The 24417-nt window shown below is 38.7% G+C and overlaps 1 protein-coding gene across 7 annotated transcripts in view; it reads right to left on the bottom strand.

The window, feature by feature from the left end:
* SCLT1 (sodium channel and clathrin linker 1) overlaps positions 1–24417 on the bottom strand; it is a 265393-nt gene that overhangs the window by 149035 nt on the left and 91941 nt on the right. For all 7 annotated transcript variants that reach the window (XR_016211963.1, XR_016211964.1, XM_017347573.4 and 4 more), the window contains one exon: positions 9851–9921. Coding sequence is in view for 5 of the 7 variants with exons in the window: in XM_017347573.4 (XP_017203062.3) it covers positions 9851–9921 (71 nt within the window). In the remaining 2 variants the exon portion in view is untranslated. The remainder of the gene's footprint in view (positions 1–9850; positions 9922–24417) is intronic.

The raw sequence follows: 24417 nt of genomic DNA, 5'->3' as shown, positions 1-24417 counted from the left end.
GGGAGCAGTGCTGTGGCACAGCAGGTTAAAGCCTTGGGCTGCAGTGCCAGCATCCCATATAGGCGCCGGTCCCAACTGCTCCACTTCCAATCCAGCTCTCTACTGTGGCCTGGGAAAACAGTAGAAAATGGCCCAAGTCCTTGTGCCCTGCACCTGCCTGGGAGACCCAGAAGAAGCTCCTGGCTCCTGGCTTCGGACAGGCTTAACTCTGGTTGTTGCGGCTATTTGGGGAGTAGACCAGTGGATGAAGGACCTCTCTGTCTGTCTGTCTCTCTGTGTGTGTACCTTTCTCTGTAACTCTGTCAAATAAATAAAATAAATCTTTAAAAAAATGAAGAGAGGGAATAGTAGAAAAAGCAGGAGGAATGGTGGGAGTGTGGGCAGGTGGGGAGTATCACTATATTCATATAATAAATTTTTTTAAAAAACAAAGATAATGATGAAAAATAATAAGCTATATATATTAACATACATCTTTTACTGAAAACATATTTTGCTTTCAGTACTCATTCCTATAACTCTTTATATTCTATAAATAAACATAAATAAAAAATACTTAAAGGTAAACAGCATAAAAATCAAAGTTAAAATGAATAAATGCTGAATGGATCTACAAGAATAGAAGAATAAAAATCTAGCTAAATGAATGAAATAGGTGTGGCAAGGCATGTTTTAACCAAGTTTAGAATATTATATGTTTTCTGAGAAACAGAAAGTTGATAAAAGGCAAAATGATTGTAACCAAAAATTCTCTGAGAAACAGTAATGTGACTACTGAGAGCAGTGTGCACATAACTGGTGGGTGGGGGAAAAACAAATGAATGAAAATTCTTAAGAAAAGAGGCAGAAGAGCATCTGTATGATAGGGTATTCCCCAAAACTCTCAAAAAAGAAAGTGATAAAAGTTTTAGTTATAAATTCACATGATTTTAATTTTCACAACATATTATTAGTCAAGAAATGAAATTAATATGTTTCAGTGTAAGTACAAATTTAACTTTAATGTTTAGAGCTTCCAATTTAGTTATTCTTGGCATAGGTATAGAAAGCATCTCAAAACCTAAATTCTGGTAATGTCAATATGCCTATCATTCAGAATCTGTCAAATGTGAAAGCAACAACCTTTTCCCTAAAAGAAGCATCTGCTAATCCTTATGCTCCTTCAAATCTGTGGCAGGAAAAGCAAGCAGAGTTTTATGTATACAACTCTGAACTGCTTAATGTTAAGCTATGGAATACTGTCAGTAAATATTGTGGCAGAGAAGCTCCTGGACAATTAAAACACGTAAGCCCTTTTAGACTTCAGCAAACCACTAGAAGCTTTATAAATCTCTAATCTCAATTAATAATCTTTAGTACCAAACATCTACCAACCAAATGAATCTTCCACACAGATGTCAGAAATCAACATATCCACTCATCATACTTTCTTTACCAATCAATTCTCATTCTTAACGTGCTTACTGCTGTGAATACTGTCAGACAGCCAGGCTTAGAATCTCACCAGATCAGCAATAACAGGATGTGAGTTCTTTTTTTCTTTTTTTTTCTTTTTTAATTTTTTTGACAGGCAGAGTGGACAGTGAGAGAGAGAGACAGAAAGAAAGGTCTTCCTTTGCCGTTGGTTCACCCTCCAATGGCCGCCGCGGCCGGCGCACCGCGCTAATCCGATGGCAGGAGCCAGGAGCCAGGTGCTTTTCCTGGTCTCCCATGGGGTGCAGGGCCCAAGCACCTGGGCCATCCTCCACTGCACTCCCTGGTCACAGCAGAGAGCTGGCCTGGAAGAGGGGCAACCAGGACAGAATCCGGCGCCCCAACCGGGACTAGAACCCGGTGTGCCGGTGCCGCAAGGCGGAGGATTAGCCTAGTGAGCCACGGCGCCGGCCAGGATGTGAGTTCTAATTTGGCTCTTCCATAAAATTTGTCATGTGTTTCTTGATATGACATGGTTTTTGATCCTTTTGGTTCTACTTGCTTTCTTCTATAATTTTATTTTATAAAACAAAAATAATGGTAAGATATCATCTAGTAACAAAATAGTATGATTCTTCCCATCCTTTAATGTAACGTCACTAAGTTTTGCCCATTTTTCCTAAACAAAATCTTTTATAAGCATTTCACTTGCCATTTATATTTTCAATATATGATTGTAGGAACCAATTTTTTTTTTTTTTTTGACAGGCAGAGTTAGACAGTGAGAGAGAGAGAGAAAAAGGTCTTCCTTCCGTTGGTTCACTCCCCAAATGGCCGCTATGGCTGGCACGCTGCGCCGATCAGGAGCCAGGAGCCCAGGTGTTTCCTCCTGGTCTCCCATGCAGGTGCAGGGCCCAAGCACTTGGGCCATCCTCCACTGCCTTCCCGGGCCACAGCAGAGAGCTGGACTGGAAGAGGGGCACCTGGGACAGAACCGACGCCCCAACCGGGACTAGAACCTGGGGTGCCAGTGCCGCAGGTGGAGGATTAGCCTAGTGAGCGCGGTGCCAGCCCAATTTTCTTAATCATCTTCCATGCAGGTCTAGAGGGCCCTATCTGTATTCCTCTGCTTCAGACTGGTGGTTTCTGGTCCACGATCCATAGCATAACTGGCACTCATACTGTGAGACCTGGGTAAAACTCCACAATACCTTGGAGTTCCAGGGCTGTGACTACTAGTATGATATTCCTCCACATCTCTGAGACATACACTGTGTGATCTTGTGTACAGCCTACTGCATTCCAGCAAGCCAGACCCACTCCTGCTAGTGCACAATCCTTAGCACAATCTGTATTCACCCTGTGGGCCTGGGAAAGGTCTGCTTAACATTTCCCAGTGCTGAGACTTCAGTCCTTGGGGCTGTACGACCCAGTATTAATCACACCCAAACAGCAGGACTTGGGGAAGGTCCTATCTGCATCATACAGTCTGAGATCCATATCTGTTGCTGCCACAAGCCCCTGCATCACTCAGTTTTGCCGAGTGGGAACCCTCCTTTGGACACCAGAAATGTGGCTACACCATCATAAACATTAGTGTGATAAACACACAACTCTCTGGGAACTAAAGACACACACTATTGGAAATCAACATATTATTCAAAGTCATGCTACTATCTCCACAAATTTCTGTAGACTAAACAACTGTGGTATTTGTAGACACTGCTGATCACTGAAGAAATCACCAGGGAGTTACATTTTTGAACTCAACCTACAACAAAAGCCAATGCAACAACCCAAGCGACATCCTAGATTCTATCTAAACAAAAATATCCTTTTCAATGAAACATATTCCATAAAAAAAGGAAGTATAATGCAAGATGTGAAGGTATCAATGTAGGGACATAGGAAACACTAAGAAGTAAAGAATCATGACAGCATGAAAAAACACAACATTTTCCAGAAATAGATCTCAATCTGAAGGAATCTCTGAAATGTCTGAAAAAGAATTCAAAATAATGATCCTAAGGGAACTCATTGAGATGCAAGAGACTAGAGACAGTTAAAAAAATTAGAAAAGAAATCCAAGATGGCTGAATATGGAAAAGACAAACTGATTTGGACATGGGAAGATAACAGAAGAAAAGTGGACTGGCTGCATCTCCAAGGAAGAGCTGGAGAGAAGTTTGCAATAGAAATTCTGCACAAAGAGGAGAGACACCATGGAGCAGTCTGGACAGCGCAAACATGAACAAATTAGCAGGGCCATCACTGGTGAATGCCACACCTGAGGGCTGGAGGAGATGTCAGCTCAGAGGTGAGATCAGACTGCAGCAGCCCATACCACTGGTGACATCCTGAGTGAGAATACTGTGGACCAGAGAGCCTTTAAGTCAAGCATGGAGTGCTAGCAAGGGGCAGGGTGCCCACCTAACCTTGTGAAGGGAGGGCACATTTGTTTCTTCCCATCCCTCCAAAAGGTAACCAGTGACTAACAAGGAGGAAGCACCACCTTATTAACATGAATAGAGGCTGCAGCAGTTCAAGTGCACACACAACTAGTGGACTTTATAAGTGGGATAAATCCATGGTTTCTACTGACTTTGAGTCTGGGCTGGAGGGTAGCAGGTGGTAGGGTGCCCATTTAGGGCTATGAGGCACCCCTCCCCTCACTCTATCACAGGCACTCAGATTCAAACTGTGAAGACGGAGCACCAACAGGCAGCTGACTCTAGGAATGTCTCTGCTGTCTCCATGCATGGGGCAGGCTTGTGGGGCTAACAGGATCCCCCAGTCCCTGTGACTTTGGGATCCCTGTGCTCTGTGAATGTGGGAGTTCTGAGACTGTGTGATAGGGGTATTGGGTGAGGCTGGGTCTTGGGAAAGTTTCTATGTCTAGCTGCATAAGCACAGAGTTACCTAAGTGCCTGGGGTGGGTTACTGCAGATGATTTCATGCTCACCATGAGGACTACACAGTACCTTTCTGTGGTTCATTGTGGCTGTGTGAGTAAGGTGTGAACCCACTGTAGGATAGGGTAACACCAGGCATTGATCACTTTGGCAGAGAGGAGGTGAGGCTGTGATCATATACTCCCCTTGCTAACAATAGAGGAGATAGATATCCAATGCCTGAACAGGTGTCACTCTAGACTCTTGCCCCACCCTCCAGGAATCTTGGGAATTCCCTGGCTCCACCTAGCACATGCCTCTGGATAGCCACTAAAGGAGCAGAAACTCCATTAGTCACAGCTGAAAGACAAAAGCCATCAGAGGAGAAAACCAACAAGTGATTCTACAAATACCTAAAAATAAATGCAGAAAAGAAACATGAACAAGGAAGACAGTATGACTCCAGAAAAGGAACACAACAAGACTTCAATATTAAATGGGAAGGTGAAGAGATTGATGAAATGTTTGCAAAAGAATTGGAAAGAATAATATTGCTCAGAAACCAAGAGAAATGAATACATGGGATAAAGAAATTCATATAATACATGGATATTTTGCTTATAGAAATATTGAAGAGGAATCAAACTGAAGTAACAGAAATGAAGAATTCAATGTCAAATAAAAAACACAGTGGAAAGCATTAACAATGAAGAGGCAGAAGAAAAAATATCAGTTAAAAGAAAAAAACCTCGGAAACTTTCCAAGTGCCAATGTGATGCCACAATTTTAACCACCTGACCTCATGGATAGGACAGTTAACACACAGGTACATGAAATGCATGAACATTCCTTCAGGCTATAGACATAAGTTTCATCTGAAATATAAATGAGTTTATTTAGATTTAGGTACCATTCTCAACCCATTTCATTTTTTGAGTTATTATAAAATGTAAAGAAGAAAAATCCAAGATCTGGTATAGGGCATTTTGGATAGGTATTTCAAGTATTCAACCTATATGACAGTATTTTAATTTACATTTTATTGAGTGCCATGATTTTTGAATTGTCTACTCACATCTTTTGTTTTAATTTTCTATAGGTTTTTATTTATTCTTATTAATCCATAGTTAACATGTTCTCAATGCTAACCTGCTGTCAGTAATATGCATTACATATGTCTTCTAACAGACTGTCTGCTGCATGTATTGATTTTTGTAAGGGAAGTTTTATAAAAGCAACAGTAGGTTAATATATCAATCTTTTCAATTTTTAGCCTGTATTTAAACCTTGACTAAGCAATATTTCCCAGCAAATGTTAAAGAGAGAAACTCTGAAATTTTCTAAAGAGAATCTGTCATGTTTTACTTCTTAACCTAAGTTTTTAACTATAAAACCATATAAAGACATAAATGTATAATGCAAAACTTTATAGATTTTTTTCATAAGTAATAACCATGCCTAATATTATGGTTTTCCTGCTGATTGATAATGTACCTGCATCATGTACCAAACTCCTATATATAGCATTTACTCCATTCTAGTCTGCCAAGCTCACTCTTGTAAATAACACTGCATTTTATTCTTCAACAGAATCGTCTTGGTAATTGGCATCTTACTAATTAATGAAGCTAACATTAGGTTATCGATTTTTTATACAAATACCAAGAATGAAAGAGAGAACGAAGGGAAGAGAGAGAGAGAGGGAGAGGGAAAAGGTGAGAGTGAGGGGAGAGGGAGAAGCTATAGGGATTTTAACACAACACTGATTTTAAACATTTGGGAAGACTTATTCTCACATTAGAGAACTGAATCTTTCTATCCAAGTATAGTAGTTCTAAATTCTCTATTTAGTTCTTCTGTATAGCTATTACAACTATTTCTTTCTTGAGAATTTCTACTTTTTTCATTTGTTTCATGCATATTTGTAAGTGTTCCTTGATGCACACTTATGGCCATCTAAATATTTGTGAAATAGGGGCCAGTGCTGTGGTTTAGCTGCCACCTGCAGCACTAGCACCCCATATAAGTGCTAATTCAAGTCCTGGTTGTTCCACTTCAGATTCAGCTCCCTGCTAAAGTGCCTAGGAAACAGTGAAAGACGGCACAAGTCTGTGGGCCTGCCACCCATGTGGGAGCCTTGGATGAAGCTCCTGGCTCCTGGCTTCGACCTGGTCTAGCCCCTGTCATTGTGGCCATTTAGAGAGTGAACCAGCAGAAAGAAGTTCTCTCCCTCTGTTTCTCCTTCTCTTTCTATAACTCTGCCTTTAAAATAAATAAATAAATCTTTAAAAAAGGTTAAATAATATCACCATATCTGTCACTCAGATTGTCTTTTTTCATTGAACAAGAAATTTTCTTGATTCTTGGCATGCTAACTTGTGATAGGTACCTGGGCATTTTCAGTATTATGAGAGTCTAGATATTATTTAAACCTATTTCAGCTGATTTCCTCTGATAGTGTTCCATCAGTGAAAAAGGGGTGGTGGTGTCTTACTTCTGCTCATACCAGTCATAATTCTGAAAGATACAATCCCGAATGCTGTAATTTTGAATGCTGAAATCCAGAAAGAGCAAACCCTAAAGTCTAAAATCCTACCAAAACAACAATCTCAAAAGATTAAAATCCAGAATACTAGAATCCTGAAAACCACAATTCCCACTGGGAAAAAAAAAAAGGCCACTGAGAGGGGTAACACAGCAAATTCTGGAGAAGTGTTTTCAACTGTATATGGGATAGTGGCCAAATCATTCAATCATTTATTAGTTCTGTCCCTGCATACACACCATTATGTTCTCCTTACAGAAACATTCTTTGTTACAGAATAAAAAGAATTCAAAAAGCTCAGTACCATCTCAATCAAGGACACTTGATAATATAGAGGTTCCTCCACTGTTACAGCACACATTAATTGATGAACTATTCTTGGTTAGAGATTTGACTGTCAAAGACAGTCTTCTCATATTTACCACTAAACATAACATAGAAAAACCAGCATATGCTTCACTTTGGCTAAGGCATGGCAGTTCCAAAATCGTCCTCACTGTATTTTATTAAATATATAAAAACCATGCCCTGTTGCCTCTAACAGTTCTAGAACTTATCTTATTGCTTATGTATTAATGAAAGGAAAAAAGCATAATGACAGATGAGGTGCAATCAAAACTTCCTAAAATGGATTTCCAGGTGTAACTAATAAAATGTGCTTTTTTCATTCAGCCCAACATATTTGGTGGAAATTTCAGATAAGTGGATTGCCCATATAATATGGCAACAATGAATGGCAACTTGTTTAAAACTGTGTCATTTGTTTGCCTCAGCATTCCTTCCAGCTGATGAATTCTACAAGTTCTTAATGAATTAAGCCACACTTACCTAAAGAAGCCATTGTAATTTAAAAATATTTTTAATGACTGTATCATAAAATAAAACTTTATATGACTACACTTTTGAATTGTAAGAATGATGACTAAGGTAAAGGAAAGTGAAAACATTTTTTAGTCCTTTGGAGATTTTCCTGTGAAATCTATTAATGCAATGATGATTAAGCCTCTAAATCACATGTATAAGATACAATATTAAGTTACCTGATTTTTACAAACTCTGTACAGATAGCCTGAATAGTCCTAATTCGACTTTGTGATGCTGCAAAAGTGATGAAATCCTGTAGCAATTGTACTTTGAATTTGTATTTTGATGTTCTGCAGGCTAGTGATATGTGATATAATTCTGTCAATGCAGTATTGTGGTAGAAAGCCACAGCTCCCTGTCAGCCAGGAAGGTAAGTAACCAATACTCTACAGTGTATAGATGTTTCCTGACTTATAATGAGATTACATCCTGATAAACTCACTGCAAGTTAAAAATATCATTAAGACAAAAAGGCACTTAATATCCCAATATACTCACCAAAAAAGAAAAAATACTAAGTCAAACAACTTTAAATTGAGGACCATTTGTACTATGTTGTTAAGCTATGATGTGCAGTAGGTTGGATACATCAAATGCATTTTTGACTTACGATATTTTCAACTTATGACAGGTTTATCTATACATGACCCTATAATTAGTTGATGAGTATCTGTACTCATGTTGGCTTCCTTCTCTTTCTCCCCGCTGCCTCACTTCCCAGTCCCCTACTGGGGCTCCTTAGAGAAATTACTTAAAGAAATGACATGCCTTAGAATGCTTTTCAGGATCTGTTTATAAAGATGTCCAAAGGAAGAAGATATGGAGTAGCTTTCAAATGAGGACAAATTTCTTCTAAGGGAATTGGTTTTTTTTCCATAACCATTGGTTTTACCATCATGGTACATCATTTCATATGTGAAGGTACTACAAAACTTCATTGAAAATGGAACTATAAGATAGGTTTGTTCTGATGCAAAATATTTTTGAAATTCATGCATTTGGGGTCAGTGCTGTGCTGCAGTAGTTAAAGCCACAGCTTGCAGCACTGGCATCCCATATGGGCACTGGTTTGAGTCCCAGCTTCTCCACTTCCAATCCAGCTTCCTGCTAACACGCTTGAGAAAGCAGCAAAGGACAGTTCAAGTCCTTGGGCCCCTGCACCTACCTATGTGAGTGACGTGGAGGAAGCTCCTGGCTCCTGACTTTAGCCAGGCCTAGCTTGGTCATTGTGGCCATTTGGGGAGTGAAACAGCAGATGGAAGAACTATGTATTTCCTTCGCTCTTTGTAATACTGTCTTTCAAATAAATAAATAAATCTTAAAAAAAAAGAAATTCATGCATTCAGAGTATTCAAAAAGTTGTGGCAAATGTGTATTATGGAAAAAAAATGCATGGAATTCAAAATATTTTAGACCAAACTACAAGGGAACTTCAAAATGTTCACGAAAAATAGCATTAAAGTTTACTTTAGTGTAAGAAAATTTAAATCCATATAGTTTTTTTAAAGATTTATTTATTTATTTGAAAGGCAGATTTAGAGAGAGGCAGAGGCACTGAGTGAGAGAAAGAGAGAGAGAGAGAGAGATCAGTCTTCTATCCGCTGGTTTACTCCTCAAATGGCTGCAATGGCTGCAGCTGGGCCAATCCAAAGCTAGGAGCCTGGAGCTTCTTCCAAGTTTCCCAAGTGGGTATGGGGACATAAGAACTTTGGATATCTTCTGCTGCTTTCCCAGGCACATTAGTAGGAAGCTGGACCAGAAGTAGAGCAGTGTGGGCTTAAACCAGTGCCCATATGGGATGCTGGCAGAGCAGGTGGAAGCTTTACCCGCTACCCCATAGTGCTGGCCCCCATGTATAGTTTTTGATATGAGTTTCCATGAACTTTCAGAAAACCCTTTATACATGATTTTCAAAATATTTTTTATAATAAGGATAAACTTCTAATTTCATTTTCCATGAACTTATTTAAGTACCCTGTACTAAAGTTACATCCTCTTCAGTTTCTTACCATCCCAACAGATTTATATTACAAAAAGCCATTGATAGAAGCTTAATAAAATGAAGGGAAAAAAACACTCATGGGAAAAGTTATGACATTATCAGTTCTTCTAAAGAAAAAAACATTTTTGAAAATACCGAAGTTGTTTTCGGAGTTGTTCAATTTCTACATTCTGTTCAGTCATAGTCTTCAGAAAGTGTTGGTTAGTCTGCCGTAAGAAAAAAAAAAAAGCAGTTATTAACAGAATATTTAAGAATTATAGCTTCAAAGATTGACTATAGCTTAAATAAGTAACATATAAACAGAATAAAACATGAAGTGAGATTCATGATAACGATTAGATGTATTTGAGGGTAAAATGTAACCGTGCGGCCTTTCCTTGTCTTTACTACCTCAGTGGAGAGTTGCATCAAACTACCTACAGCTGCATTTCTGGGGTCTACGGCTCTCTTTGGCTATCTGAATGTCCTCTCTTCATCTACCTGTTTGCGTAGAAGGGTACACGTATGGTAGAATTAATGGCCCACTCCGCTTTGGAGCAGCCTATTTGACTGGAGGGAATTGGTATATAAACAACTCCCTTGTCACATGGGTGGAATAACTCAGGTCTGTGTTCTATACTGGCTTTCAGAGGGATTAGGGTTCAAGTACTCAGAGTGTTAACATACTTAACTTTTAGAAACCCTTTCATTGGCTGCCATTTCTTTCCTTCTTGGTCTCACTTCCCACTGTTCTATCTGTGCTTCCTAGTATGGCTTCCTAAATAAATAACATGTTTTGGAATCTTTTCCTCAAGTTTGGCTTATGGAGAGATCCAAAGTAAGATAGGAAATTGTAATCTAAGTGTAGAAAATCTTCTGCTAAGGGGACTGATTTTTTTTTTTCTGTAAGTACTGATTTTACCATGCTGATACAAATTCTTTATCCCTTTGCAGACATATTATAGTTACCTCCTGACTTATAATCTTTTTTTAAAATGATTGATCAATTTATCTGAAGAGAGAGAGAGACAGAGAGAGACAGAGAGATCTCATCCACTAGTTCATGTCCCAAATGGTTGCAACAGCCAGAGCTGGGCCAGGCCAAATCCAGGAGCCAGGAAATCCATCTAGGTCTCCAATGTCAGTGGCAGGGACTCAAGTACCTGAGCCATTATCTGCTGCCTCCCAGGCACATTATCAGAGAGATGAGTTGGAAGCAGAGGAGTCAGGACCCAAACCAACCCCTCATATGGGATGTAGGCATCCCAAGCAGTCTTAACCTTAAGGATCACAACAAACACCCTGACGGAGAAGCCTTGCTTTCCATCTCCATCTGCCCCAATAGATGGTGCTTACATTTCTCCAACTAAAGTCACTAAATCAGCTTTCACTGTGCTTCTCTCATGCTCTATCCAATTTCATTTACTTTACATTCTTTTAAATTTTGAGATATAGGAGACGGTCCTTCCATTTGCTGATTCACTCCCCGCAAATGTCTGCAATAACCAAAACTCAGCCCAAAGCCAAGAACCAGGAACTCAGGCCAGGTCTCTCACAGGGATAGTGGGGACCCTACTTTGAGCCATCACCTGGTGCTTCCCAGGGTGAGCATTAGCAGAAAGCTGGATTCATGAGTGAAGGAAGACTCCAGCGCAGACATTCTGATAGGGGGAACAGACATCCCAAGTAGCATCTTAACTGCTATGGCAAAAGCCTGCCCCTAGCTTCATATTTTCAATATACTATTATATTTCTCTTTGCCTGGTCTTCATCCCACAACATGTTCTGTGGCCCACTCACTGTCAGGCAGAATTAACCACTTCCTTTTTGTATTTTAGTAAAATTTTATACATACCTTTATAGTGCAAATGCATTAAACTAAAGTTTATATATTTCTGGCTACACTAAGAAGGCTTTTTTTTTTTTTTATTGTAGTATCAGCCTCTCCCAGAACTCTTAAGTGCCTGGTCCATGGTTTAATACATTTAGGCACCTATAACTTTGAGGAATGAATGAGTGAATGCCCTTACTGAAACATGAAAGAAAGCCCAAGATTTTATCTTTATGATTATTTGGGAAAAATAAATTACTAAAGACCAGAATTTAGTATGTAATTCATAGACCACAGTTTAAGAGACCAACTATCACAATCACCAAAAGGTGGAAAGAATAATAAGTATAATACTACACAAGAAGAGTTAAGAAATCAAACAAAACAATTAGTAGTAACATTGGGTACTGGGGTAATGTGATATGGTGATAATGTAATTTTCAGCCCTCCTCAGACTCCAAGGAGAGAAAGGGGCTGAAGGCTGAGTTGATCACTAATGGTAAATGTTTTAAAGCATTCATGCCAAAATACTGAAATATCCCTAAGAACCTAAATGGATGGGTTTAGAGTGCCTGAGGATTGCTGAACACATGGAGATACCAGGAGGATGATGGTTCTGGAAGAGGCTGTATACCTGTATCCCTGTATCTTGTCCAATGTATTTTTCCATTGGGCTGTTCATTTGTACTTCTTGTGTATGCTTTAAAATGCTGGCAAATGTGAAAAAAGCACACTTCTCAGTTCTATGAACCAGTCTTGTAAATGATCAGAATGGGGGAGAAGGTCCCAGGAACCCTCACTTTTCATCTTGTTAGTTAGAATTTCTGGAAGCCTAGATATGTGATTGGAATTTTAATGGGGCAGTCTTGTGAAAATTAAGCCCAGAATTCGTGAGCTCTGATTCCAATTCCAAGTAGAATGTGATAGAATTGAATTAATCATAGGACACCCAGTTGTATCGACTGTAAAACTCAGTACGGGGGAAAATATATACAACCAGTTACAGAAGTGTTTTGTGTTGAATGTGATATGAACAGCAGAGAAAAAGTGTTATTTTTTGTTAAGTTATGAACATGAATTTGGGGAGATATAATCATTGTACACAATTTAAAGATTGTCTTGAGCTTGCTTCGTATTGCTCCAAAAGGAAAAACTATGTATGAGTGGGAAGAAACCCAATGACAGATTTTAGCTTTTTAATGGTCAGAGTTCAAAGGAAGAGGCTCTTTTGGGAAGTGATAAAATCTCTTAAAGGGGATATTCAAAGCAAAGGCAAGATGATCACCTTCTAACAGAGGATAGCTGTTATTTGGGGGAACAGATGACCTTTAGTATCTTTTCAAATTCTCCTATGAAGCTGGATCAACAATTTTTTTTAACCTAGAAACCTGTTATTTAAGGTACACAAATTTCATATATATAAATTCAGGAACATAGTGATTCTTACCCTATCATCACCCCTGCCCATAGATTAACAATTTCAACCCAAATTGATTTACATCTGTGACTTCTAAAATGTATTATCAGTGTTTTATTATATATAAGTATACTACTATTTTGGTACTAGCATAATTAGTGCTTGTGTTTTAATTATATCAGATGGCCTCAAATATATTAGAAGAGGGATAAATTGGAATTATGCATCTTAAAAATCTAGTGATGGGAAGCAAGTTAGCTAGCCTAACTTGCCAGCAAACCTAGTAAGAACTCAACAACTATATCTGAATATGGATTTATTGTACTATACTTGGGACCATAAAAATTTATGTAATATATTAATAGGCTAGAATTTGGAGATCCATAAAAGTCTAGGGAAATATTCCTTTTAATTATCATCTATATTAGCACCTTATTTAACACTACTTCCTGTTAGTTCTGCTTTACCAAGTAGACATGTTTTACAGATGATGTATGTTTCTTTCATAATTTACAATACTTATATTAGTGAAAAGATATTAGTATGCAATTAGTACATATTTTGAATGATCTTATGGAGAAGAGCAAATCTCAAAAAAAAAAAAAAAAAACCCAGAATATGATTTCCCAGTAAAGAGACCATCTAGGAAGTATGAAATTTCAATTTATCAAAGGGCATAACAACAATAAAGTTTTAAAAGATACTTTGATCTTGTTTTTAAAGATTTATTTATTTCCTTAAAAGACATCTAGAAAAGGGAGAGGAAGAGGGAAAAGGAGAAGGAGAGGGAGAGAGGCAGAGGAAAAGAGAGAAAGAGAGGGAGATATTCTACCTGTTGGCTGCAATGGCCAGGGCTGGGCAAAGCCAAATTCAGGAGCTAGAAATCCAACCAGGTCTCCTATCTGGGTGCAGAGGCTTAAATATTTGGATTTTCTTCCACTGCTTTTGCAGGCATATAGCAAGGAGCTGGGTAGGATATTGAGTGGCTGGGGACTTGAACTGGTACCATATGGGAAGCCAGCATTGCAGGTGGCAGCTTAATCTGTTGAGCCACAATGCCAACTCAAACATAGCTTTTTTTTTTTTTCAAAAAAGATTTTATTTAAAAGGCAGAGTTACAGAGAAAGAAGGAGGGGAGAAGAGGGGAGAAAAGGGGAGAGAGAGAGAGATCATAACTTGCAATGCAACAATGCTGGCCCATAAACACAGTTTTATGTACCATTACAGTCAGGGTATTTTATCTGTGATATATTATTAATTTGCATTTATAAAGAAGATTTAATTTTATTGTTATGAGATTTTTTAGGTGGAATATACTATTCTAACAAGTTTTTAAGTATATAACATATTGTTGATTATTGGTACATTACACAAGATCTCTAGAGGTTATCCATTTTTCATCGACTGAAAATTCACATTAATTTATTAGTAACTCCTCACGATTTCCTAAACCTAGACCTTACTAGCAACCATTCCAATCACAAGTAGAATTATGCAGTGTTTGGCTTTCTGTGACCAATTTATTTCACTTAGAATAGTGTCTTGCAGGTTCAGTCATGATGACACATATTGCCAAATTTCCTAATTTTTAAAAGGACTGATGATATTCTTTGTACATATATTTTATCTATTGTTCCTTAATGGATATTTAGACTGTTTTCCATATTTTGGATGCTATTAATACTGGTGCAATGGACATAGGAGTGCCAGTAAATCTTCAAGATCCTAATGTCACTTCTAGATAAGTACTTGCAAGTGGGACTGCTGGATCATATGGTCACCCTTTTTTTTTTTTTTAGTTTTTTTTTTTAAAGTTCTGCACTGCATTCCACATCAGCTGAAACATTTTGCATTCCCACCTGCAGTGTTCAAGGGTTAATATTTGTCCACATCCAAACCAACATACAGTAGCCATTGAAAAGGTGTGTGGTACAGTGAGATTTGTTTGTATTTTCCAAAAGATTACTGAGTATTTTCTTCATATGCCAATTGTCGATTTGTATGTTACCCTTGAAGAGGCATCTCTTTAACTATTTAGTATGTTTTAAAATTGATATATTAGTGTTTATTATTGAGTATTAAAATTCCTTAAATATTTTAGAGATTACTTCCTTACTGAATACATGGTTTGCAAATACATATTTTTTCCCATTCTGCATTCTGCCTCTTCACTGTGCTGATTATCACCTTTGCTATACAGAAGGTTTTTTGGCTGAGTGAGTCCTACTTAATTTTTATTTTTGACACTGTGCTTTTGGTGCCATATCCATGAGATCATTGTAAACACCAGTGTCATAAAGGTTTTTCCCTAGGTTTCCTTGTAGGCATTCTACTAGTATAGATCTCAAGTTTTTAATCCAGTTTGAGTTAAATTTTGTATATGCTAAAGAATAAGGATCCAATTTTATTACTTCAAACATAGACATTCAGATTTTCCAACACCGTTTATTGAAAACTAGCTCTTTTCCTTCATTGGATTTTCTTCATATCCTTATTGAAGATCAGCTGACAGTGTATTTATGGTTTAATATTGGACCCTCCTTCTGTTTCATTGGCCTGTAAGTCTTTATGCTGGTACCATTACTTTTTTCAGAACTGTAGTGTTATATTTTATAATATATAATTTTATAATATACACATATTATATATTTTGTTTTAATAAATCTTTTAGTATAGTTTGACTTAAATACTTATTTAAAAGGCAGAGAGACGGGGGAGCTGAAAAGATCACCCATTTCCTGATTTACTACAAAAATGCCCACAACAGCAAGGGCCGGGCCAGGCTGAAGTAAGGAGCCAGGGATTCAATCTGGCATGTCTCGCATGTGGGCTCAGGGACGCATCTTCTTGAGTCATCACCTGCTGCTTTGTACTAAACACATTGGCAAGAAGCTGGAATCATAGAGGAGTGAAGACTTATATCCAGGCACTCTGATGTGAAATGAAGAATCCCAAACATGATCTTAACTGCTGCAACAAATACCTACTTCAAGACTAATATATTTTGAAATGAGGAAGTGAGACAGCTTCAGCTTTGATACTTTTTCTCAAAATTAATTTTGTTATTTTTGGTCTTCTATAATTCCACAAGAATTTCAGGAATTTTTATATTTCTGTAAAAAATGCCATAGGGATTTTGACAGAGAGTATATTGAATCTGTGGATTTCTTGAGTATATCGATATTTTACCAATATTACCTTTTGCAATCCTTGAGCATGGTATTTCTTTCCATTATATTCACTGATCTTTGGTTTCTCATTCTTTTGCAAACTACAGGTTTTCAAAATTTCTTTCACAATTTTAAAAATAAAATATGCCCTTCATGTCAAAAATAAAATATCTTTCATTAATGTTTTGAAGTTTTCAGTATACAAGTGTTATCTGCTTAGTTCCGCTTATTCCTACACTTTACTCTCTTTGGTGCTATCATAAATGGGATCATTTTCTTAATTAGTTTTTCAGATAATTTGTTGTTAGTGAACAGAAATGCAAATGATCTTTGAATGTTGATTTCAACTGCAACTCTACTGTTGCTATAATTGTACAGAATTTGTTATTACTGCTAAGTTTTCTGTTGGAATTACTAAGGATTTCTATGTATAAAATCATATCACAGGGGCCATGATTGTGCCAGAGAGTAAAGCTACTGCCTACGATGCCACCAATCCATTTTGGTGACAATTCTTCTAACAGATTCTCCATTTGCCATCCAGCTCCCTGCTAATGGCCTGGGAAAAGCAGTAGAAGATAGCCCATGTGTTTGGGCCCCTGGCACCCAGAAGCTCCTGGATTTGGCCGCCATCTGGGGAATGAACCAGCAGATGGAAGTTCTCTCACTCTCTCCCTCTGTAACTCTTTCAAAATAAACAATCTTTTAAAAAATATTCATGTTATGGGCTGGCACCGCAGCTCACTAGGTTGATCCTCCACCTTGCCGTGCCGGCACACCGGGTTCTAGTCCCGGTCAGGGCGCAGGATTCTGTCCCGGTTGCCCCTCTTCCAGGCCAGCTCTCTGCTGTGGCCAGGGAGTGCAGTGGAGGATGGCCCAAGTGTTTGGGCCCTGCACCCCATGGGAGACCAGGAGACGCACCTGGCTCCTGCCATTGGATCAGCGCGGTGCGCTGGCCGCAGCGTGCCGGCCGCGGCGGCCATTGGAGGGTGAACCAACGGCAAAGGAAGACCTTTCTCTCTGTCTCTCTCTCTCACTGTCCACTCTGCCTGTCAAAAAAATAAAAAATAAAAATTCATGTTATGACAAAGAGATAATTTGAATTCTTCTTTCCTAATCTGAATGTCTTATTGTTTTCTTAATTGCTCTTGGTAGGACTTTCACTATGATGTTGAGTATAAGTGGTAAGAATAGGTATCTTTGCCTTGCTCTTTATCTTAGAGGAAAATCTAATTGGCCATTTCTATTTCCTCTTTTGAAAAATATCTGTTTAAGTCCTTGGCCTATTTCTTATCTCAGCTGTTTGTTTTGTTGTTGTGGAGTTTCTTAATCTCTTTATACATTCTGGTTATTAATCCTTTATCAGTGGAATAGTTTGTGAATAATTTCTTTTAGTTTCAGTTACATGCTGAAGTGTAATCTCCCTGTATTTTCTTCCATTGTTAATGATGACTTTGGCTGCAGTGGCTTGGTGGTAGGGGGTTCCTTTCACTCTCAGCATGTGTGTCTGGACCTCAGTGGTGTTGGCAGCATCAGGCCTTTGTTTTACGTGTTTGTGCTCTAATTTTGCCCACCAGAATCAGAGTGAGCACTGTTGGGGCGGGAGTCTCAAGCATTCAATAAAATAAAGGTGAGCTAAATAAAGGAGCCCTGAAACTCAGGTGGGTATATAGAACCAACCACTTCCATCAAATCTGGGGTGCACCTGGGTCACTGTGGGGCTGGCGTATACAGCACTCACCAAAGCTGAGGCAGATTGGAGAAGGGAGCCAGGCAATTCAGGCCAGAATGTGTGACTAATCACATCTTCTGAAGCTGAGGTACCTCAGGCCACAGTGAGACTGCAGTCTAGGGTGTTCACCAAAGAGGGCCTGTTGGAAGTAGAAGTATAGCCCAGGCAGGTGTACACCAACAACTGTACTAACCACAGTTGCAGCAGACTAAGGTTGTTTCAGGGCTAGAGTAAGGTGTATTCACCAAAGTTGGGGTCTGATGGAGAAGGGGGCCAGGGCGTAACACAGCCTACACAGGTATGAATGAACCAAAGAAGGCCAGACCCAGGCTATGAAGGGACTGGAGTCCGGTACTCTCACCAGAGCTAGGATGTGCTGGAGAAGGGAATCACACAGCACAGGCAAAGTTATGCATTAAAACACTCTCACCAAAGCTAAGGCAGCCTTGGCCCACAGTGGGGCAGGAGCCTGTAAGGCTCATCAAAGCCAGGCTTACTGAAGAACAAGACATAAACAACCTGTCAGAGAGTACATGACCAATTGTGCCTACTAAACCTGGAGCAATGGGCTGGAGTCTGGGCTGCTCACCAAAGTTGAAACCTGTTAGAGACAGGAGTTGAACAGCTTGGGCAATTTTGTTTATGACCAATGACTACCCCAAAGCAGGGGCAGTCTTGGGAAGTGTTGTAGTGGGGCTAAGGCTCAATCCCAATGCATGGCTGCTGTGCACTGTTCTGAGAGGAGTGAGAGAGTACAGGGGGACAGCCTCAAGACTGCAAGGCAAGTACCCTGCTTTCTAAGTTTAGTGAGCAGGATCATCCCTGTTGTGCCAAACTCCCTGTCCAGTGTAGTGCAGAACACTGCGTGAAGATGTAGTCACTGTTGCTGCTGCAGTTAGTAGTTTATGAGGCTGTGCTCTTTTTGCTGGTACAGTGGAAGGTCTGTGAGTTCCTGAGATGTGAGGATATCCAAGCTCTTCTGACCCCTTGAGGCAGCATGAATTCAAGAGTGATCCCTCTCTCAAGATGGCACCACATCACTGCAGCCAGTGATCTGAGAGTTTCTGGAGAGACAATGTGAGTAGCTTCTCTGAACCAAGGCTATGATAGCTCCCCTTGCTGGGATCAAGTATGTCCTAACTTTGGATTCCTAGTATAGCTGATGTTGCCACTGCTCAGTGGTGCTAGATATGGATTCTGTCGAAGTTCTCCTGTTCACCCTTTCTTCACAGTAGTTAGTTGCCCAGGTTATAGAGCCAGGATCTTTGTTGCCAGAGCTCTTTGTTCCTCTTTTTATGTTCCTACCCCACACTTCTGTGTCCTATGCACTTTCTGTGTCTCCTTTGATAAGCTCCAGGATTCTCCACAGAGCACTCACCTCAAAATGCAGTTAGCTACTTGGTATATGGATAGCTCTCTGTGGAGGAACAAACGAATGATGGGTTTCTCTATTTGGCCATATTGGGTCCCTCATCTCACTTGATTTAAAATTCAGCAGTATAGTTAATGTACATTACGTGTACTAAGAAAAACCCAAATTTTAAAATTTCTCTAAGCCATTTTCCTTTATTTTGATCATCTGCACAGTCTTTACTCTTTACAACAAACTTTATTTTACCCATGCTGCTATTCTTTTATTATTTCTATTGTACCTTTACTTATGCCTGAAATTACGAATTATGAATTTATATATTAGGAATTTTAAATGGTTATATCATTCCTATAATACTACAAGATAAAGAAATGATAATGATAATGTTGGTTATAGCATTATTTTCAAATAGAAATCTACTGAATTAAGAAACACCTTTCTGACTGATAATCAGTAATTATTTTTTTCTGGGGTACTTTACTGGTACTGAAAAATTCTTAGTATCCAAAACTGTAAGGATTTAGAAATTATAAATGTATACATGAGTCAAATAGGGAGAACTCTGCTTAATAACATTTTTAGATGGGAAAAGTTTTTAAAGTAAAATAAAGTCACTTAGTTTTGATGGCACAATTCCACTCTTAAAGACATTCTTATTAGGTACTAACAAGAAGTAGTAGAGTAACCAAGAAAGAACAGAGAAAGGAAAGAAAAGAATTACCTAGGGTGTCATAACCCTATTACGTAACAATTAAGTAAAAATAAAATTCCAACAGGTAAAGGAAACAAAAGAGAAGTGAAAGAATAAAAAGGCAAGAGCAGAACTGGGAGGGCTAACATGTGGTGGGGAAATAATTACAGGGAAATTTATGTGTATTAAAGTTAGTCCTGGTATTTAATTAACTAACACATGGTTCTTAATTTCCCATTATTTTTAAAGAAATGAGCTATTTATTCATTAGTTGCATAGATTTTTTTTTTATATACCTGGAACTGTGCTAGATGAAATATAAAGAACTAATTGTGTTCTCTACTGTTGAGGCAGTCACATCTAGATTACTCTTAGGAGAACTTACTAAAAACTTGGAGACTTTTCAGATTAGGATATACCTGAGATGGATATAAAGTAGATGTCTAAGATTCGAAGATGGTGGAATAGGGAAGGAGCTTATTGCTCTATGCTAGGGGAACATAGTTTAAAAAAAAAAATGGAGAGAGTGCATTCTCAGGGGACAGTTAGGGAGAAAACTGCAGTGGAAACACTATGGAAGGAAGATGGATGATGTGGATCTATGTAGAGGGTGAAGATATGCAGCATGAGCATGGACACAGCACAGGACCCCAGCAGCCAAGAGTCTGAGAGAGCTCCAGGTTTGGAGAGTGAAGTGAGATCAGATTGCAGAAGCCTGTGCCAGGTTGGGGGAGAGCCTGGTATGAATCTGGACTGGAGCCTTGTGGGGGACAAATAGGCACCTGCTAACTTAGAGGAAAAAAGGGGCATGTTTCTCTCTCCCCATAACCCCCACAATGGCAGCTAGCAACCATCTGAGAGAAGGTGAGTGCCATTTTGGAAATATGTAGCATCTGTGTCAGCTCTTGTGTGCATGCCCAGAAATCAGCCAAAACAAGAGGCCATCCTGTCAGTAGCTACAGCAGCAGCTTCAGTGCGCGCACTCAGTAACCAGTGGCAAGAAGCACCACTGTGAAATAAGAAGGGGCTACAATTGGTGGCTCTTGTCCACACAGTGATCCAGGGATTTTTACTAGAGGGAAAAAATTGCATTCCCCATTGACTTTGAGCTTGGCTGCGAGGATTGACAGACAGGGAGCTGGGGACCCACATAAGATTGTGAGGTTTCCCAACCTCTCAACATACCACAAGCTCTGGGGTTCAAACCACATAGGCGGAGCACCACAGGCAGCTGGCTCTGGAAATGTCTCTGCTTCTCTGTGGAAGGGACAGATAAGTGGGCTACAGGGGATCATCCATACCCTATGTCTGTGGGAGCCTGTGTGCTGAGACTTTGGGAATTCTGTGACTGACTGAAAGGGTGCAGGGTTAGCTGGGTCTCTGGACAATCACTGTGAGCAGCTTAACATGCTCAGAGCTCCCTGATTGCTTGGGATGGGTCACTGCAATTGGATCTGTACTCACACTGAGGACTGCAAAGATCCTTTGTTCAGTTTTTATGGAACTGCAAATGAGTACTGCACTGATTGTGGGCTAAAACCTGGGGGCATCTATCACCTTGGAAGAGAGCAGATGAGGGTGTGACTATGAAAACAGAGGTGATCAAACCATTCTTGCTGATAAAAAGTAGGAAATCTATGATGCCCAATATGAGTGTCACTGTGGATACTTGCCCAACCCTGGAGCACTGGCCAGAGCTCCCTGGCCACACCCAGCACATGCTTCTGGGTATTCACTGAAAGAGCAGACACTCTACTAAGCCACAGAGGCATAGTTGAAAGACTAAAGACATCAGAGTACAAAACCAACAAGGATCTCCACAAATGTCTAAAAATAAACATGGACATTCAAGAAACAAAAATAAGGGAGACAAAATGATGCACCACAAGAACATATCAACACTTCAATACTAGAAGAGGAAGATGTAGACATTGATAAAATGCCAGAAATGGAATTCAAGATTAATCATAGGATTAATCATGGTCTGAAACAATCAGAAGAAAATCCATGAATTAAAGAAATCCATATATGACATGAATGAAAATTTGCCCATGAAATTGAGATTTTTAAAGAGAAATCAAAATGAAATATTAGAAAGGAAGAGTTCAATACATCAAATAAAAAATGCAGTGGAAAGCCTTAACAACAGATGTGGTGAGGCAGAAGAAAAAATATCTGAGTTAGAAGACAATTCTATGGAAATTTTACAGTCAGACAAAAAAGAAAAATTTAAAACAGTGTTGGAGATTTGTGGGTTACTATCAAATGAACTGATATATGAATATTAGGAGTCCTGAAGGTCTGGAAAGAGAATTGATTAGAAGTCCTACTCAGTGAAATAATTACAGAAAATTTCCCCAATTTGCAAAAAGAAAGGGACGTCCAAATATCTGAGGCACATAGAATTCAAATAGAAATGACTAGAAAAGATCACCATGACACACTGTAGCCAAAATTTCCACAGTAAAATATAAAGAAAAGATTCTAAAATGTACACAGGAGAAACTTCAGATTGCTTTCAGAGGATCTCCAATTAGACTAACAGCTGATGTCTCATCACCCTACAGGCTAGAAGAGAATGGCGAGACACAGTCCAAGCCTTAAGAGAAAAAAACCTGCCAAGCTAGAATACTGCACCCCGCAAAGCTCTCATTTATGAATGAAGGTGAAATAAAGATCTTCCCTGACAAGTAGAAATTGAAAGAATTTGTCTCCACTTATCTAGCCTTACAAATGAATGAAGGTAATTGAAAATGAAATGTGATGAAGGGCGGGATGGGAGAGGGAGTGGGTGAGGGGAGGGCCATGGGAGGGAGGGAGGTTGGTGGGGGGGAAGCCACAACAACACAAAAGATGCATTTTATATTCTACTTAAAACTATTGGTTGAACTCTGTAATTAATACACAATTACTCTTAGGTGTTTAATTAATGCTATAACTAGTACTCAAATAGTATTTTACACTTTGTGTTTCTGTGTGGGAGCAAAATGTGGAAATCTTTACTTAACATACGCTAAATTGATCTTCTGTATATAAAGATAATTGAAAATTAATCGTGATGTGAAGGGGAAGGGGAGAGGGAGTGGTAGAGGGGAGCGTTGTGGGTGGGAGGGAAGTTACAGGGGGGAGGAAGCTATTGTAAATCATAAGCTGTACTTTGGAAATTTATGCTCATTAAATAAAAAAAAGGAAAAAACACAAATGATACTTAAGGATGTGATATACATAGAAACACAGAAAAAAGTCATCATTATGAAAGAATGCAAAGGCAGAAAATCTAATAGTAAAAGTACAATGAAAATCCAAGGTGAACAATAGGGACATTATGGAAAAATAGCAGGGGGGAAGTCATTATTTCTAAATCATAAACTTGAATGTAAATAGCCTCACCTCTCCAGTTAAAAAATAGACTGGCTGAATGGATCAAAAAATAAAGCCCACTCATCTGCTGGCTACAAGAAATACACCTCTCCAACAAAGATACCTGCAGGCTGAAAGTAAAAGCAAGGAAAAAGATACTGCAAGCTAACAGAAAGCAAAAAAATAGTTGTAGCCATCCTAATATCAAAAAAAAGACATCAAGACAAAAACTGTTAAAAGTGACAAAGAAGTGCATTATATAATGATAAAGAGATCAATTCAAAAGAATGATGTGACTATAATAAATGTATATGCACCCAAAGCCAGGGTGCCTGGCTATTTAAAACAAATGTTAATGGATTTAAGGGGAGACAAAGACTCCAATACAATAGTAATAGAGGACTTCAACAACCCACTTTCACCAATGGACAGATCAACTAAACATAAAAACGACAAAAATACAGAACTAATCAACATTATGGACGAAATGGACCTAACTAATATCTTCAGAACTTTTCATCCCACAGATGAAGAATACACATTCTTTACATTAGTGCATGTAACCTTCTCTAGGATAGACCATATGCTAGGCCATAAAGCAAGTCTCAGCAAATTCAAAAAAATCAAAATCATTATCATGCATCTTTTCTGACCACAATGGAAAGAAGCTGAAAATTAACAATTCAAGAATGTCTAGAATATATACAAACACATGGAGAACATGCTCCTGAAAGAACAGTGGGTCACAGATGAAATCAAAAAATTTCTGGAAATAAATGAAGATGCCAATACAACATATCAAAACTTATGGGATACAGCAAAAGCAGTGTTAAGAGGGAATTTTATAGCAATAGGTGCCTACATCAAGAAATTGGCAAGGCACCAAATAAATGAGCTGTCAATGTATCTCAAGGATCTAGGAAAACAACAAACTCAAAATTAGTAGGAGGAAAGAACTAATTAAAATTTGAGAATAAATAAATAAAATTGAAACAAAAATGCAAAAATATCAGTGAAATGAACAGTTGTCTTTTGAAAAAATAAACAAAACTGATATACCATTGGCCCAACTAATAAAAAAAAAAAGATTCAAATTGATTGACAGGGAGGAAATCCTCCCAACTTCTTTCTATGATAAGAGCATCACCTT

Source organism: Oryctolagus cuniculus, chromosome 8, assembly GCF_051225735.1.
Source record: "Oryctolagus cuniculus isolate XC-2025 breed Fujian yellow rabbit chromosome 8, ASM5122573v1, whole genome shotgun sequence".
Classification (NCBI taxonomy): domain Eukaryota; kingdom Metazoa; phylum Chordata; class Mammalia; order Lagomorpha; family Leporidae; genus Oryctolagus; species Oryctolagus cuniculus.
This window is presented reverse-complemented; position numbering and strand designations above follow the sequence as displayed.